This window comes from Octopus bimaculoides, chromosome 21 (genome assembly GCF_046866305.1).
Source record: "Octopus bimaculoides isolate indiv1 chromosome 21, ASM4686630v1, whole genome shotgun sequence".
Taxonomy (NCBI): Eukaryota; Metazoa; Mollusca; class Cephalopoda; order Octopoda; family Octopodidae; genus Octopus; species Octopus bimaculoides.
The window spans coordinates 34393604-34414952 of record NC_142948.1 but is presented as its reverse complement, the minus strand read 5'-3'; the positions used below and the strand labels follow the sequence as shown (position 1 = coordinate 34414952).

General features: G+C 34.4%; 1 protein-coding gene across 1 annotated transcript in view; it reads right to left on the bottom strand.

Annotated features, from left to right (window-relative positions):
- The window catches only part of LOC106871942 (rhomboid-related protein 3), a 301094-nt gene that overhangs the window by 157386 nt on the left and 122359 nt on the right, over positions 1-21349 (bottom strand). The window contains exon 3 of the mRNA XM_089339510.1: positions 19607-19630. Coding sequence (XP_089195636.1) covers positions 19607-19630 — 24 coding nt within the window. The remainder of the gene's footprint in view (positions 1-19606; positions 19631-21349) is intronic.

The following is a 21349-nucleotide window of genomic DNA, read 5'->3' as shown; positions in this document are numbered from 1 at the left end:
GAGTCGTACCTTTATTTCAAAGGAGCCAGCCTTGTCACATTCTGTGTCATGCTGAATCTCCCTAAAAGCTACATTAAGGGTACGTGTTATCTGTGGAGTACTCAGCCATTTGCATGTTAAACTTTAGCACACTTAAGCACATCATGGCACTGTACAAGTTTTCTCCCCTGTAACTGCAGGCATATTGTGTTGCATTGAGAGGGGAGAAAACTCATACAGTAACATGATGCAACTACAGCATGCTAAAGGTCAATTTCATGCTAAAGGTCAATTTCATGCTAAAGGTCAATAACAAGTATCTCTGCATTTCACACGAGACTAGAGAGCTGCATCTGGAAAATTCTTTGCTAAGCCTATATTGCAGTCTTAATCAAGTCCATATCTTATGGAAGACTAGCCGTTACTTATGCAGGTAAGTCTCTTGTCTCCATATCACCTGTGCTATCCAAGAGAAAGGCATGCTTATTACACCTCAGTACCTTTGTCATTGCACTCATAGCTTTAAAAACACAAATAGCCAGGAGACACAGCAAAAGGCATATACTGATGGATCCATGAACAATTCTATCAATCTAGGATAGTCATTTTATTGGCTTTGAAGGGATGAAACGTACGGCAGGCCTCGGTGGGGTTTGAACTCAGAATGCAGAGAACTGCAATGAAGGTCACATGGCAATTTACCTCTTATTCTCTCTCTCTCTCTCTACATGTACACACATACACACCCACACACTCACACATATACACACATTAAATACACATATATATATATGTGTGCGTATATATATACATACATACATATGTGTGTGTATATATATATATGTGTGTGTATATACATACATATGTGTGTATATATTTATATACAGACATACACATACACACATATAAATATATATACACACACACACACATAGATGTATATAAATGCATACACACATACATACATACATATATGCTTACATAGAGACACATATATCTACATACATATATATATACACACATATGTACATTTACCTACATATATACATACATACAGACACACACACACACATATTAGACACACACACACAAAAAGGATTCTCTCACAAGCACACACATAAAGAGATACGCACACAATCGACATCTCCTCCCCTTCTCTCATCCGCCTCCTCCCTAACATCCCCAACTTTCGCTAACCTCCCGCACCGCCACCGCCACCGCATTCCAGAGCTCTCCGTTGGACATTCTACAGTGAAGTCAGCTGAAACCAATCACATAAGAGAAAGTCTTTCATTGATTCCTGCGGCTTTGAGCAGTTTACCAATGGAAGATATGCAGAGATCACCTGCTGGGTGGGTCGGCCCACAATTAACCTACCACAAATGCTATTAATGCTATCGGGCCGAGGCACCCTCCATCTCCTCGCTTCCACTACCACCACAACAAGCAGCGCCACCGTCATCATCACCATCATAACCACTAACACGAACACTACCACCATCGCTGCCACCAACACCAGTACCATCATTGCCACTAGCATTCCCACCACCACCACCACCATCATCATCATCTTCATCAGCACTACCACCATCAACACCACCACCACCACCACCACCATCATCATCATCTTCATCAGCACTACCACCATCACCACCACCACCACCACCACCACCATCATCAGCAGCAGCACTACCACCATCAACAGCACCACCACCATCTACACCACCACCACCACCACCATCATCATCACCAACATTACAACAACTATCATCACCACCACCATCACCACCACAACCACCACCATCAACACCACCATCACCAACACCACCACCATGAGCATCCTCACCACGACCACCACCAACACCACTGCCACCATCATCCCAACCGACACCAGCACCATCATTATCACCCCCACCGCAACCACTATTACCACCATCTCATTGACCAACATCAACATCATCATCACAACCACCAATACCACTGCCACCACCACCAGCATCACATCAACTGCTATTAACACCACAAACGCCACCACCACTTCCACATCCAACACCACCAACACCATCACAGCTGCCGACACCACAGCCATCATCATAATCATCATCATCATCTCCGTAATCACTATCCTAACCAGTGCCATTCCAACCCTTGCTACTTCTTCCTCACCAACGCAATCACCACCACCACCACCACAATCATCATCTTAACTATCAACACCACCACCTTCACCACCACCATCATCATTGCCATGACCACATCATCATCACCACGACAATCATCATCACAGCCATTGCCACATTTGTAACCACCACCACCACCACCACCACCGCTGCCCCCATTACTGCATTAGCATCACAACATCATCTCCACAGTCCATGCAGTACATTCAGAGATCTAAGGTGTGAATCATTGACTTAGAAGAAAAGGTTGAGTGGTCACCATGGCTGAATGGTCAAGCTAACACCACACCCCTTTCTCATTCACCCTCTCCCTTGCTCAATACATACACAGACACACACACACACACACACATATATATATATATATGTATGCAACACTCTCTCTCCCTCTCTGTGTGTGTATACACACACACACATACATGCACACCCACCCACATATACTTATATACAGTCACATGTAAATATGCATTACTCTGTACATGTCTGCATGCAAACACATATATTTATATACACACTCATATACGCATGTGTGATGTGTGTGTGTATGCATACATACAAACATTTTCACATCACACAGTGCATGCATGTACATGTGTGTGTGAGTGTGTACACATAAAAATGTATGTACAGGTATATACATCTCTCTCACTCTATCTCTCTCTCTCTCTCTCTCTATATATATATATATATATATACGCATATTCATATACATATATATATATATGTATGTGTATATATATATATATATATATATATATATATATATATATATATATATATATATATATATATATACATATATATATATACATATATATATGTCTATATATACATATATATAGACATATATATATGTATATGCATATATATCTATATTTATCTCTCTCTCTCATATATGTACATATATATACACACACATGTATGTATGGATGTATATGGCAGGTTTTATGACAGCTTTCATGTGATGTATTCGCACACAAGATTAATGCAAGGCTTATAGCATAAGGCACTCACTCAGAAGATGGTGAAATGGGACCAATTCTAGAAGCACATATTCTTGCAGAATGAACTTCTTAACCACAGGCAGGTATGCCTCCGCTCAACTGCATATGTGCAGGAGTGGCTGCGTGGTAAGAAGCTTGCTTCCCAACCACATGCCTCCGGGTTCAGTTTCACTGTGTGGCACCTAGGGCAAGTGTCTTCTACTATAGCCTCAGGCTGACCAAAGCTTTGTCAGTGGATTTGGTAGAAGGAAACTGAAAGAAGCCCATAGTATATATCTATCTACCTATATATATATATAAATATATATATATATATATATATATATATAAATAAATTTAAAGAAAAGAGGCTGGAAAAAATGGAGAAATGGTACACAAATACAACTGCAAATAACAGGACATTAACAACAGGTGTCTTTTGACAAAGGACAAATTAAATTAAGCTGGCATGTGTGGAAGTGAAGCGTTATGGTGGGGGCATAAGAGATGACAGGCATGGGAAAGAATATATATATATATATATATATATATATATATATATATATATATATATATATATTTATTATAATGTTAGGGAATGTAAAAATCTTTTTAACATCCATGAATGTATAGGTAGGACAGTTGATAGGAGCCAGCCAGGTAGAAAATCTACCCCAGGGATTTTAGGGTTGGATGTCTTTCCCTAACACCAATCACTCCACAGAGTGGACTCAGTGCTTTTTACGTGGCATTAGCGAACCCTAATGGAGAAAATTCCCTATCATAACTGATGAGGAACTAGCAAAGACACTTGGAATTGGTCATTCAACCATTCATTGACAATTGTGTGCCATCAAAAAAGTCAGCAAATTGGGTCAATGGGTTCCTTACTAACTTTCCAAATCTAATCACATGCAGAGAGTGAATGTGTGCTCTTCTTTTCTGTCACATCTCACAAATGAACCCTTTTTGGACCGAATTGTGACTGGTGATGAGAAATGGGTTCTCTATAAAAATATCATGCGCCGAAGGCAGTGGGTAGGGAAAGGAGAAACACTGTCACCCCAGGCTAAAGTAGGTCTTCATCCACATAAGGTGTTGTTATCTGTTTGCTGGGATATGAAAGGTTTGAACTTGTAAACCCAAACCAAACGATAGCAAAGGAGATCTACTGCAAGCAGCTTGAGCGGCTTAAGTCAGCGCTAGAAGAACGACTATCTTTGGTTACGAGACGAAAGGTGTTCTTCCATCAGGATAATGCTCAGCTATATACATCGAAGATGACATTCCAAAGGCTGGAGCAGATTGAATGGAAAACAATACCCCACCCACCATATTTGCCAGACATTGCTCTATCTGATTATCATTTATTCCATAGTCTTCAAAACCCTTTCAATAGATAAATATGAATTCTGTAGACGAAGTCAGAACAGTATTGGGGGAATATTTTTCATCATGGACAAGTGAATTTTGGAAGAGGGGCCATACAAGTTTACCAGACAGATGGCAGAGCACTGTAGAAAATGAAGGAGAGTATATTTAATATTAACAAAGAACTTTGTTTATCATAATTTTGAAAAATAGAAGAAGTATAAAAAAAACCCACATTATTTATGGGATGACCCAGAGTATATATATATATATATATATATATATATATATATATATATATATATGTATGTATATATATATATATATAAATGTATCATCATTGTTAAATGTCCATTTTCTTTGCTGGCATAAATATATATATATAATACACATGTGTAATATCTCTATATATAATACATGTATATAAGTGTGAGTGTGTGTTTATTTTTTCCTGCATAGATATATATAGAAAAAGTCAGACAATAGATCGAAGGATCATTCAATAATTTTATGTGGAGAATCAAATATATTTTTAGATATTTTCCTATTATCGACAGCCAATTCCTTTTATTTACTAAAGGCAGGTCAATAAACTATTACACTTGCGAGATGAATTCAATTGTTGATCGGTGGACTTTCAGAATAGCTATCACTATATCATGGAAGAAAGTACTGGTATTTATCAGAATTTACCAGAAACAGGGCCAAAGAATCGGAAAGCAAAAGATATAATATTAAATGGTTTTGGCAAAAAATTCTTGCCCCTTTCCTTCACCATGGCGTTTTGATAGCCATTCTGAAAGTTCACTGATCAATTATTACACCTGTTTTACGAATGTGATAAGAAAAACAAATAAAAACAAGAAATTGGCTATTGATAATAGGATAGGAAAATGAAAAGTTGGCAGTGACTTCAAAGTGTCAGTTTAGCTGAAGGTGTGTGGTTAAGTGGTTAAGGCATTCGGTTTATGATTGTAAGGTTGTGAGTTCAATTCCCAGAGGCGCATTGAGTCCTTCAGCAAAACACTTTATTTCGCGTTGCTCCAGTCCACTTGACCGGTAAAAGTGAATAGTACCAGTAATACAAAGGGGCCGTCCTTGTCGCATTCTGTGTCATGTTGAACCTCATTGAGAATGACGTCAGGGGTATGATGCGTGTCTGTGGAGTACTCAGCCACTTGCACATTAATTTCATGAGCAGGCTGTTCCGTTGATCAGATCAAACTGGAACACTCATCTTCATAACTGACAGAGTGCCAGTTGTCTTTGTTTTTGTTTTTGGTGGTATTGTGAATGTCTTCCTTGCAAAATTAACACACACACACACACACACACACACACACACACACACACACAGAACAAATTTTAACTGGCAGTGTATATATATACATGTATATATATCTCTTTATATATATATTATACAAACACACACACACACACATACATACACACAAACAGTTAATAAGTGGCCCTCAAAATGCTTATCTAACCTGCTTGAAATAGCAGCCGTGCCTTCCCTCCAATCACATCCTGCTGCCTTAAAAAAACTGAAAGATCATATTAAGTCCTTTCAGGACATATAGAAGATCTCACAACTTGATAATAGATCTGCTGGTTCAGGGCTGACCTGGGGTTAAACAACGTGGACAACAACAACAACAGCAACAATCATACAAAGTTTTGTCTGGCATTATGGTGGTCGTCTGTTCTTGGTTGTTTAATTGGTGGATCATTAATTATGTAAATGACAACAGCAATGACAGTGATGATATTGATGACGATGTTCATGATGATGATGATAACGACGACGAGAATTATGCTGATGATGACATTAATGACGTGAAGGAGAAAGAAGAGGAGACAGATTGGGGTAGGAGGTGTTGATATTTATATAGGCAGATGATGACGATATTGTTGATGATCATGATGGTGATGGTGATGACGATGAAGATGACGATGATGATGATGCTGGTAATATTGCTACTGATGATGATGGTGATGATGATGATGATAATAATGGTGACAATGATACCAATGGTATTGATGATGTTAGAGATGATGAAGGTGCTGACGATGATGACGATGACAATAATAATGAAGATGAAGACAATAGTGATGATGATGATGATGATGACAGCCATACCGATGATACTGGTGATGTCAGGAATAGTGAAAGAGACGGCAATGACAATAGTGATGATGATGATGATGATAATAAAAGTGGTGGTGATGATGTGGTTGTCAATGACAATGATGATGATGCTGACAAAAATGAGGACTGATAATGTTAATGACGACAATGATGATGACGATTTTGACAATAATGACGATGATGTCAATGACGATGACGATAACAAAAATAATGCTGATGATGATGATGTTGATGACGACGATGATGATGATGATGACGACGACGACGACGACAGTGATGACAAATGCCAGGAAACTCCCAGTTGTCCAAAACAGGAAACTTTTATTGAAACAAATCAATTGAATTAAAGTAGATCCATCATCTGGCGAATGGGGGGGCGGGGGGGAACGGGGTAGACGGTGTTTGAAGAAGGGGTGGAGGTGTGGGTTGGGGGTGGGGGGATGGCCTGATATTTATTCACTTTAATTGATTAAATCACAGCTCTTCAATAATACACTTAAACACACACACACACACATGGGTGTGTGTGTGTGTGCGTGTGTGCGTGTGTGCATTTGTTTAAATATCTTTTTTCTCTCTCTCATTATGTGTCTGTGTGTGTGCATGTGTGTTACCATGTGTCAATGTGCATGTGTGTGGGTGTGTGTGCTTGTTTAAATGTCTTTCTCTCACTCATTATATGTGCGTGTGTGTGTGTGTGTGTAAATATGTGCGTGTGTGTGTGTGTGTGTGTGTGTGTAAATATGTGTGTGTGTGCAAAATATGGAGAGAAAGAAATATGCATTCCTGCACAATAGACATACCTATACGTACTTACACACTCGCATACAGAAATACACATGTTGGCATGGAAACACACATATATCTACATACATACATACATACATACATACATACATACACATTTGAACAAACTGAAAAAATGCATATCCACATGCATATCCACATACACACATACCTACACACACATTGACATATATACACGTATACATATATATGAACACACACACACACACACACACACACACACACATACACACACTGGCATACAACATGTCATAGTAATACTCCGGCTGCCAGTTTGTAAGTCTGTCTTTTAATTGAAATTCAATTATGTTGTTGCTGTTGTTACTGTTGTTGTTGTTACTGTTTTAATCTTCAGCACTTTATTTCTTTTCCAAATATCATCTGCATCACAATCATCATCATCATCACAATCATCATTACACGATCCTCGTCCTCCTCCTCCGCCTCCTTATCATCATCATCGTCATCATGTGTCATCACCATCGTCCTCGTCATCATAAGATTGCTATCATCATAAATACCACCACAAACACCACCATCATCATTGCTATCACATTCTTTATAGTTACCATCATCATCATCGTTATCAGCAGCAACAGCAGCATCGTTATCTTCACCACCACCACAACAACAACAACAACCATCTTTCCATCATCATCATCATCATCATCACCACCATAACTATTATTAATAGTACAAACAGTTGGAATACTTTTTATTATTTTCCATTTTATTCTTATGATTTTAATAATAATAATAATAATAATAATAATAATAAAAGTAATTAATTAATTCTGGTTTTATTGGCCACAAGGGCTGATATAAATCAAAAACATGAAAGGACCAACACAGGACGATGAAAACAAAGGGTTTTGCAAAAAAGAAAGGTTAAAATAACAGCGAAAAAAATATAACAAGTAAAACTCCCAACAGTGGAGGGGAGGGTGGCCCTTTGAAAGCTTACTCATGGAAAAACCCATAAAAGCCAGAGGAGCCTGGTCAAACGGCGAGAGAGCCCCTTGTCCATTTATATTACCTTTTTTGTTTTTTTACAGGTGTAACCTCAGAATGGGTCCATTCATACTGGCCATTTTACAGACATTCACCCACCTTTCAATAAATTTGCTACGAGACAACACCTCCCTCCCTACTCTCACCTTCCTTTTCAAGTGATGATGATGATGATCATCATCATCATCATCATCATTTATTTTATATGCCACAGGGGCATTAGATGAGGGTGTTGCAAGGGCAATTAACAACAAAACTACAATAATAATAATTATTATTAATTTTACTATCATTATTATTATTATTATTATTATTATTATTATGGTGGTGAGCTGGCAGAAACGTTAGCATGCCGGGTAAAATGCATAGTGGCATTCCATCTGTCCTTAGATACCAGTTATGCACTGGGGTCGACATAATCAACTTAACCCCCTCCTTGAAAATTTCTGGCTTTGTACCCATTATTTGAGAGAATTATTATTATCATTACCATTATTATTATTATTATTATCATTATTATTGCTATTGTTGTTGTTGTTGTTGCTATGATAATCATCATCATCATCATCCTCATCATCACTATGCCAAACCCCATTCTTGTGTCCTATATTTCATGCTTTATATTGTCTTCAATATCTTGGACCCCTGTGACCAATAAAAGAAATCATCACCATCACCATCGTCATCATCATTATTGTTACCATTATTATTATTATTATTATTATTATTATTATTATTATTATTATTATTATTATCATTATTATTATTGCTATTATTACTATTGTTGCTAAAATATTGTTCATTGTTAGTATTAATTATTACATGATTTATTATTTGTGACTTTGTTTCCAATTTTATATATTTCCATTTTCAGCTTGTCATGAAATGAGAAATATGGTATTGAAATTAAAATGTGCGTGTGTGTGTGTCTGTGTGTGTGTGTGTGTGTGTGTGTGTATGTGAACAGATTTGTGTCTTTCGTTCTATGTGTATGCATGTAAGTGTGTGCATGTTCATATGTGCGGTGGTGTAAACATTTGTGTGCATATGTGTGACAATATATGGATTTCTGTCACGACTATACATGTGTTTATATGTGTGTGTATGTACATATGTGTGTGTGTGTGTGTGTGTGTATATATATATATATATATAAATATATTGATACATCTGTATGGGTGCTAACATAGACACATACATACATATATATATATATATATATATATATATATATATATATATATATATGTATATATATATGTATATATATATGTATATATATATGTATGTATATACAAATACACGAGCATGCATACAGATGCACACACATACACACACACACACACACACACTGATGGAAACACACTCATACTGTGTTACACATCCACACTGTGTTACATACTCAAACACACACATGCATTTATACTCACATACATATACACTTACACAAATACACAGACTTAGAGACACATAGACATCGCATACACATACTTATACACTCCTACATGCTCACACACACACACACACACACACAAATAATTTGATCTTATTTGATTGCACCTTTTTATTTAATTACATTCAGTTTCCTTAAAGTTATTTAATCAAATTTATTTGATTAATGTTGTTTCATATTCATTTTCATTTGTTTTGTCATTCATCTCATTTATTTACATATTTACTTACTTACACACACATACATACACACACACGTGTGTGTGTGTGTGTATATGTATATATATATATATATATATATACAGACAAATACATATACACACACATATACACATACATATACATACACACAGATATGTGCACATGCATATATATATATATGTCATTTTGTGTGTGTATCTAAATATGTGTATGTCCACACACACACACATACATATATATATATACATATATATATATATATATATATATATATATATATATATATATATATATATACATACATACCTATATTTATGCATATATGCATGTATGTGTATGCATATATACATATATATATATATATACATATATATATATGTATATGTGTATATATGCATATACATACATACATATATATATATGTGCATATATATATGTGTGTGTATGTATATATGCACATATATATATATGTGCTTGTATGTATATATATATATATATATATATATATATATATATATGCATATACATACATTCATATATGTACGTGTGTGTATGCACATGTGTGTGTGTGTATATATATATATATATATATATACACACACATACACATATGTCAATAAGTATAAGTACAGTACTGGCGCTGTGTCTCCGTTTCTTCTTCATATAGAGTTATAAGAGAGTGTTCCAATTTTCCCAAGTGCAATACAAAAGAGAATAACAATAAATTATAAATCTATCTCCGAAATTCATTATAAATCCATTCCTTCCACGTAATTCCTAATGAAACCATCCCACTATTTATTCCACAGCAATCCTGCAATTCACTGTTAATCCATTCTAATATTGAAAATTAAAATTCACTAGTCTCCTGAGACTTGATTTGGTGAGGTGTCGGCCAGACAATCAGCAAAGCAGGGAAAGCGTTGGAATTTATAGAAAGGCAACTGGGCCGCGTTGAGCCAGGTTGGATGCTCAACCTGTTGATGTTAGGTGATCATCATGTATAGGTTGTCTTTCTATCTTGTATTGTTGCCATACTGGGGCATAGCTTTTATCTTTTATATCCTTTTACTTGTACCAGTCATTTGACTGTGGCCATGCTGGAGCACTGCCTTCAAGGACTTTTGGTCGAACAGATCAACCTTAATACTAACTTATTTCATTAAAGCTTGATGCTTATTTTATCAGTCGCTTTTGCCAAGCCACTAAGTTACGGGAGCATAAACATACCAACACCGGTTGCCAAGTAGTGGTGGGGACAAATACAAAGGCAAACACACACACACACACATACATACACACTTGCCAACTGAAAGAGCTACTAATAGTTTCATGCTATTATGATACTTGAACAGGACTATTGATAAAATATGCCATGTATCTTAAAGCAATCTTTCAGGCCCTGTTTATGCATTATATGTATATATATATATATATATATATATATACATACACGAGGGGTGTATGAAAAGTCTTGAGCCTCAAAAAAACAAAACAAAACATGGTACAAGACTTCTGATGAAGGTACAAGGCTTCAAGGGTCAAAACTTTTCATACAGCCCCCCCCCCCCCCATTGAAAAAGTTTCAATGACTGAAACTGGTACTGAAATGCTTTCTATAAAATTATCTTAGCATTTTCTACCTTGACTTTTTTTTTCCATATATATATATATATATATATATGTGAATGAGTAACAAAGCTGTACAGGTGTCAATTCATTATGGCCATTTCAAGTAACTCCTTTAATTCATTAATGAAAACATTACATCATTTGAAAGAAACTGTTCTCATCAGATGACTGTACAGACCTTAACCCTTTAGTATTCACATTATTCTGCCATAATTAATGCTTTTTTATCCACATTGTTTTGAACTAATCATGCATTAACTCGTAGCTATGAGATGTTGATGAGGTAGCTGTTAATTTTTAAAACGATATTGTAGGGTTGGTGTAAGAGACCAGATCTGGCCAGTTTGAACATAGAATAGGCAGAATACTTTTGGCCGGATATGGCCAGTTTAAATGCTAAAGGGTTAAACATAAAGGATACAACCATTTCCTTAACATTTTCACATCAATAATGGAACTCAAAATATTTGCATTGTTTCTTTTGTAATATCTGTGATAGAATGAGTTTAGAAAATAACCCATACCTTATCAAGTCTACTGTAATTTAGAGACGAGCAGAAAAAAACAGTTGGGGTCAGGATAAAGAGTGGTGACCTAGTTACTTATATTTAGAAAACTTTATGTAGAATGTAGTCTTCAACCATACAGAATCAAATCTGTTGGGAGTCCTCAACTGTATTCTAATTAATGGTGATAAATCAATTAACGTCAGACAATCTGCTAGACTCTCAATGTACTGGAACCATATATCTAGCTTCACCTACAGAAAAGTGTAGGTTGCAGAGTTAGTAGTAAGGGAATGCCTGATGGAGAAGGGGTGATGATTGGGGGAAAAAAAAAGGATAGGGATGGTCAATACTTATTTTGATAAGGTGTCACTTGAAACTGTGTTAATTAATTGACACCTGTACATCTTTGTTACTCATTTATATTTTATTAACCTAAGACAGCGAGCTGGCAGAAACGTTAGCACGTTGGGCGAAATGCTTAGCAGTATTTTGTCTGCCGTTATGTTCTGAGTTCAAATTCTGCCGAGGTTGAATTTGCCTTTCATCCTTTCGGAAAAGTTAGATATTACACCATATTTATTTAAAACTTCCAGTCTTCCACCCAAACAGTGATTAAATGTTTTGACTAATTTACCATATCTATACCCTTGTTTTACTAAATGTCTCAACAGTTTATTTATTCTTTCCAAAAGTCTTAGAACTATCTATAATAGTGCCATACCTGATAATCTGGCCTGAAAAAACACCATAACCTATAAAAGAAGGAATTCTACTACTGACCCATGGCATTGAAGCCACTTGGAAACCAAAATCTTTTGTTTTATTATAAATGTCAGTACATATCTCATTATTATCCTTAATTACTAAATTGATATGTAAATAATTAATATTATTTATATTATTACCATTTCTGGTGGTCTTAAGCTCACTAGGGTCTATTTTTATAAGTAAAAATTCAAAGAAACCCTAATTAGGTATAAAAATATCATCCATGTGTCTGCAGCATCCATTAAGTTGTTTAAGCAAACCTAGTTTTTTGCTTGCACATAGGTCTTTAAGAAAAAGGAACTCGCATGAAGAAAGATAAAGGTCCACCAAGAGAGGGCTACAATTGCTACCCATTGGAATTCCTCTAACCTGCTCAAACACCCTACCCAAAAACACTACAAATGCATTAATAATAATAAAACTAACCAACTCTTTCCTCTTTCTCTTATTCATGTTAGTATAACATCCCTTATAATAACAATTAGACAAGAAACCTTTACCATTCTTCATAGATATACATTTATGTCCTTTATTAAATATAATATCTAATATACTAAAAATACCTTTTTCTAGACATTTAAGATTTAAGTTTGTATATAGCGTTGCAAAATCGTATACATACATATTCTTAACCTTCTTGCATTTAATCAGTCTTTCCAGAAATTCTTTAGTTGATCTAACGCTCCAAAAATAATTAATTCCTGAACTGTTATAAATCTTATCACAATTTTTAAAAAAATAAGTTCTAACTACTTTTAAAGCATCATTAATTAATTATTAGCTCCTGCTATGAATCTACTTTTAAAAGGAACATTATGCTGTTTAGGAATCAAAAAAATGTTTAGAGATATTTTTACCCTTATGGACATATGGTGTAGTGGTTAAGAGCACTGGCTGCTAACCCCAAGATTCCGAGTTTGATTCCAGGCAGTGACCTGAATAATAATAATAATAATGATAATAATAATAATCATCATCGGTTGTCAAGCGATGCTGGGGGGGGGACAAACAGACACACAAACATATATATATATATATAAGAGCGATATATATATATATATATATATATACAAAAACTCACCTGTGAGGGTTTTTGCTAAGACTGTTAACAGATACTATATATTTTATAAAATTTTGTTTTATAAAAAAATATATATTTAATATATATATATATATATAATCATATGCGATGGGATTCTTCCAGTTTCCATCTACCAAATCCACTCACAAAGCTTTGGTCGGCCCGAGGCTATGGTAGAAGACACTTGCCCAAGGTGCTACGCAGTGCGACTGAACCCGGGACCAAGTGATTGGTAAGCTGGCTACTTACCACACAGCCACAGTTATGTATTGTAAATAGTTGTTGTTTAACTACAGTCAACATTGATTCAAAAGACTCAATGTTAAAGATACTCCAAACCATGACCGTCATGTCTGTTATTGAGACATAGTGTAGTTAGTCCTTCTTTCTTAAGACATGAGTGATCTATAGCTGCTATTTTTAGCAGGTCTTGCATCTTCATATTTGCTACTTCATTAGCAGATTTTATACTGCTATTCCCTGGTTTCAAACTCTGTGTTGTGTTGAATATTTTTTTCTGTTTTTTTTTATTTTCCTTGTTAAAAAAAAGAAGTATTCACAAATTGCTTTGCTAATCAATCCAAGCTTAATGATCAGTTAATTAATTGTCCAATTATTATAAAAAGCAGGCAGAATTTATTGTAAAAGTGTGCCACGATTCATTAGAAAACCATCCAAGAATTGATTAAAATATCAAAATTGATCTTTAAATTCCAAAATCTGTTTCAGAAGGCAATTAAATACTGTTCTAATTGTATCTACATGGATGTTGTTTAACCCCAGGTCAGACCTGATTCACTAGACTTCTGATCAAATCCATTCCATCCATGACCATCTTGTCTTTTGTGGAGTAGCTCTGACTACATTATTTAATGGTCTGCTTCCTTATTGAAGATAATAATGGTGTGATTTGATGGAGATTTAGCTGCTATTTCTAGCACCTTCTCTACCTTGGCTCCTTGGAGAGTAATTTTCATTAACACTAATTAACATTCTTCCAATTGCAGGTGTAATCTTAAATGATTAAAAAAAAATAACATTTTCAACCCATTACATGCTAGCTCACATTTAACTCTATGTTTGTCATGCAGAAGGCGCCCATAGCAAATTTTCTAGTGCAATCTATAGACAGTCTTTGATACAAATTAAACTCTTGAAATTTTTTTATCATGTAAAAAGCACTGATGCTGGTGCCACATAAAAAGCACCCAGTACACCCTGTAAAGTGGTTGGCATTAGGAAGGGCACCCTGTAGTAGAAATGATGCTGGTGCAAACAATAAAGCCTGGTGTAGGCCCCCAGCCTTCCCAGCTCCTGTCAAACCCATACTACAATAATAATAATAATAATAATAATAATAATAATAATAATAATAATAATAATTATTATTATTATTATTATTATTATCATTATTATTATTATTATTATTTCAACTTTTGCCACAAGGGCAGCATGGGGGAGGTGGAGATGAGTCAATTACATCGACCCCAGCATTCAACTGGTACTTATTTTATCGATCCTGAAAAGACGACAGGTACAGTCAACCTCGGCAGAATTTGGATTCAGAACTTTGCGACGGGCGAAGTACTGTTAAGCATTTCATTAAGCTTTCTAATGATTCTGCCATCTTGGCGCCTTCAACAACAAGAAGAAGAGGAACAACAACAACAACAGAGTGGTACTGCTTGTGGTTGGAGCCCTTGAGTTGGTGATGAAAAGCCTTCAGAAGGCCCTTGGCGCAATTGGAATTTTGTTCCAGGATTATGATATTGTAAAAAATCAAAGATCCTGTTGAGGAACCCATACCAAAGTAGACAATCGGAGCCCGGTGGTATTCTCTGGCTTACCAGCTCCCTGCCAAACCATCCAACCCATTCCAACATGGAAAACAAATATTAAACGATGATGATGATGGCAAGTAAGTGGGTGCCTGTGTTATTTCTTCTTTTCATTTTACATAGCAGGATGTGGTTCCACATTGACATGTTACACAAAAGGTTATTAAGTGTGCAGCTAAAAAAGAGATACAGATAGAAACCCCCAGTGTTGTGTTAAAAAGACCTAGCTGCTACCTACCTTTCATGCGAAGTAATATTATATTGCTATACCCTAAGGTAGACATATCTCACTAATTATATCTGACTCATCAATAGAAGCTGCAGGGTTAAATCAAGCTAACCTTCCCCAACGACAACCTCATGAGCAGCAACAAGAAACATTTGTTTTTATTTACTATTTACTAAATTTTTTTAAACATTGTTTTCAGTTCTTTTCTTTTGATGTCTTCGTTTACATTGTGTGCACGTGTGTATATCTATGTGTGTGTGTGTGTGTGTGTGTATATATAGGTATGTATGTATAGCTTACATGAATATACACAGATATATGCATATATATATATATATATATATATATATATATATATATATATATATATATATAACATACCTATAAATTTATACACATATATATATGTAGTACACACACACGTGCGCATATACATAAATGCACATATAAACATACACACATGCCACAGTTACACACCTCTTTTCTTTACCATTTAAAAATTTTGTTATTTGTATTTTCATATTTATTTTACATCAATTATTTTTCCAAGCTGTCATTATTTTGTTATTTCACTCCGTACAATTTCTGAAAGGATTGTTCTGGAAAATATCTTATTTAAAAAACATCACCCCCTTTTGATATTGTCAAATTCTTCTGCAGCATTACTCTGTGTTTTGTAGCCAATTATATTGGAGAGAGCCAAATAAACAATTCCTCTTTTTCTGTATACACACCATCATATATACACATATATATATATATATATATATATATATATATATATATATATATATATATATATATATATATATATATATATATATATATAGATATATATATATACATGTTTATGTATACATTCGGACACATATAAATAAATATATATTTATGTGTTTATATATATATATATATATATATATATATATATAGGTTCAAAAAACAATAACAAAAAAAACAACAAAGTGAGGACGTGATATGGATAGTGTTATTGGACGCTCAGGAAAAGAAAGAGAGAGTGTGTATATATATATATATATATATATATATATAATATGTAGATATATATCGTTGCTATCATGGTAAACCGTCCTATGTCCAAATTTGGCCAAATGCATTATTTTCAATATTTATTTGGGCTTGCAAAAGCCAGTTCTTTTGGTCAAACTATCGTATCTCCAGCTGCTTCAGATGCCAAGATATCAAAAATTGTCAAAGTGTAGTACAACGGTTTTGGAATGGTGAAACTGGTTTTTCTGTTTCTGAAAAAGTAACGTCTTGGACTTACGATACTTTTGCATAATAGCAACAATATTACCCCTACCACCACTACGAAGTTCCTGCAATAAATCTATGGATAACAACAGGTAATCGAAACTGTGTCGGTGCTTTACTCATTATCTATTTATACATTTTGTATAATTTCTCCACTATATATATATATATATATATATATATATATATATATATATATATATATATATATAGTTTTCTATTTATTATGCTTCATGCATATTCACCTTTGATAGGCCAGAGGCTATAAGCTATAAGTAGAAGTCATTTTCCCAAGGGGTAAGACGGTAGGACCGAACCCAGAACCATGTGGTTGGGAGGCAAGCTTCCTACCACACAGCCATGTCTGCCTCTCTCTCTCTCTCTCTCTCTCTCTCTCTCTCTATATATATATATATATATATATATATATATATATATATATATATATATATATATATATATATATATATATATATATATATATGCTTCTGTGTGTGAGTTTGTTCCCATCACTGCTTGAGAACCAGTGTTGGTGCATTTACCTCCCTCTAACTTAGCAATTCAGCAAAATAGGCCAATGGTATAAGTACCGGGGCATTTACAAAAATTAAAGTACTGTAGTTGATTCGTTTGACTAAAATTCTGCAAGGAGATGCTCCAGAATGGCTGCAGTCTAATGACTGAAACAAGCAAAAGATGAAAGATAAAAGATATAAGCTGCCTTTCCTGAATTATTACAAAGCATGCCTCACCTGCCTAACATCTATAACTGAATGCAAATAACAAATCAGATTTTAATATAAAGCTTTGGTTTTTGTGAGAAACAACTAGAAGACAGGTGCTCGCTTATTATATATATTCTACTTCAATTATATGGCTTTGATCTTTAGAACTGCCATCTATTGTAATATACCAGAAGTGTGTTTGTGTGTGTATGTATGTGTGTGTGTGTGTGTTTCTATGTATCTCTCTGTGTATACATAAGTGTATTGTCATTTGCTCGAAGCATTGCAATACATGTACATGAGAGTTTTAGAAAAAAAAAACCATTATGAAATGCAGGTGAAGAGTTAGATAAAATATGGAAGGTAATGTCAATGAATAAAATCAAGAACAAAAGATATCGAATTACCGTGCGTAAGTTGTTTAATGATCCAATAATATTTTGGGGAAAAATTCCCCTTTTCAAATAAAAGAAATTAATCAAAGCATTTGTTATTACCAGGCTAGTCGTGTGTGTGTGTATGTGTGTGTGCACATGTGTGTGTGTGTTCATATATTTGCAGATTTTGATTAGGCATAGCAATAATGATAACCTACTGTTAGATCTCAATATGCATATGTTTCAGAATATATCATTAGTTGAGTACAGAGTGTAATATGAAATTAAAGAAATGAAAAGTGATATGGAATTACATTATCAACTTCATTAGGTTACAGCCGTTTCTGCAATAAAATGCAATGCACTCAGAGCTAAATGCTTGTGCCTCAGCTTATAGTTTCCTTGAAGCTTCTAAAATGAAGTGCATGTTTATTTGGGAAAACATTTAGATAGATGGAAAAAAATCACAATACACACATACACACATATATATTGGCTCACATCCTCACATGCACATCACTCACATAAACACAAACACACATGAAAACAGATACCACCATACACACACACATATACATTGGCCATCTTGGCACTCTCCTGTTCCAGATACCACTTACTCCATCTCCTTCCACTTGAAGTCACTTCATATTTTTTTTCCTTCTTTAGACTATTCCCTTTCCCTTTCTGACAAAGAGCTATGCTTGAAACATCGAAAACTCTCTCTTTTTACTGAGCACCAAACGAATATATTCCTTGTGCACGTCCTCTTGTTGTCTGTTATTGTTAATATTAATGTTCTTTTATTTGATATGACTATATATATATATACATATATATATAAGATAGATAGATAGATAGATAGATAGATAGATAGATAGATAGATAGATAGATAGATGGATGGATGTATAAGAAGGTAGATAGCTAGATCACCATATGTGTTTGTGGTATATTTATGAATGTATGCATATAAGTGTGTATGTCTGTGCAAATGTATGTACTATTGCATACATGCATATATATGTGAATATATAACCTTACCTTATCAAAATGACTTTTCCATCTCTGTAATAGAAATAAGAAAATATCAGTATTAGTATTTGAGCAACTGAAGACAAATTACTTGACTTACATTTACTTATTTCATATCACAATAGATAAATAATAATCTAATGAATGATAAGACAGTATATTGGTGTTAATGCACTGTTTTCTGCATGACCATGTTAACATCTTTTGATGCCTTAGTCCGATTTGTGTTCACTCTTCCCCAATAATATTTCTAACAAAATACTCCATTTGTGTTTCATTTCATTTCAAAAGCAAAGAAGGCAAATTCCTTTTCCTTTTTTTTTCCAACTGGGCTATCTCTGTATCTACTTTAAAGCAAAACACCTCTCTCTGTCCCTCTGTATTTTTAATCTCACAACTATCACAAAGCCATCCTCCTGTGATTCCATTCAATACTACTTCCCCCTCCTAGTTGAGGGCTTTTTTTTCATCTTGCAAGGTATTTGATAACCCTGTCGATTATGGTGCCACATATAAAGCACTGGCACTGGTGCTGGTGCCGTGTAAAGAGTATCCTGCACACTCTGTTAAGTTCTTGGCATTTGGAAGGTCACCCAGCTGTAGGAACCATGCCAAAATGGACGATGTAGCTTGATGTGGTCCCTGGCCTTGCCAGCTCCTGTCCTGTCCAACTCATGTCAGCATGGAAAATGATGATGATGATGATGATGATGATGGCAATGGTGATGATGACGATGATGTGATGATGATGATGATGTAGATGATGATGATGACGATGATGACATATACATTAGTGGTATATATGCATTCCCACTACACACACATACACACACACACACACAAAACACACATAAGCAACTAGCCTCTACTCAGTTCTTAGTTGCTAAATGAATCTCATAAAATGATAGTAACCCTAATTCTAGGGTAAAGGAGAACAGGTAAGGTGGGAAGGCCTTGATTGCGGATATATTTAGGAATGGCACATGAAAGTGTACAAGAAACCATTTAATAAGGTTAACCCTCAGATTTACCTGAAACAAAAGGGGACATGAACTGCTGCAAAACAAAAAACAAAAATACAAAATAAACTACAATTTTACCCAAATAAATTGCAAATTTGAAAATTTTGAAAAAAATTTTATATATATATATATATATATATATATATATAATTAGAGAATAATAAACAAACAAAGTAAGACAGTAGAGAATAAAAGAGAAAAGAAAGAAAAAGATGTGACAATGAAAAAAATACGGAATTAGTATAGAAATGTCTTTTATATATATTCATAGTTTCTATGTGATGTTATATAATAAGAAATATTTATGATATAGCAATAGAGATATAATAAGTATGTATGTATATACATAACATATACATACATATATATATATATATATATATATATATATATATATATATATATATATATATATATACACACAAACACATATACATACACATATATATGTGCGTGTATACAAACACAAGAGGAAATTATAGTATCACATTAGCCATATCTCATTACATATTAGTGCAAAACATGAAACTTGAGTATGTGTGTGTATGTGTGTGTGTGTGTGCGCACGCATGTGTGTATGTATATGTGTATTTGTATATATATATGTATTTATATGTATATAAATGTTTATATATATGTTTATATATATATATATATATATGTATATATATATATACATATATATACACATATGTACATATATGTGTATATGTATGTATATGTCTATATA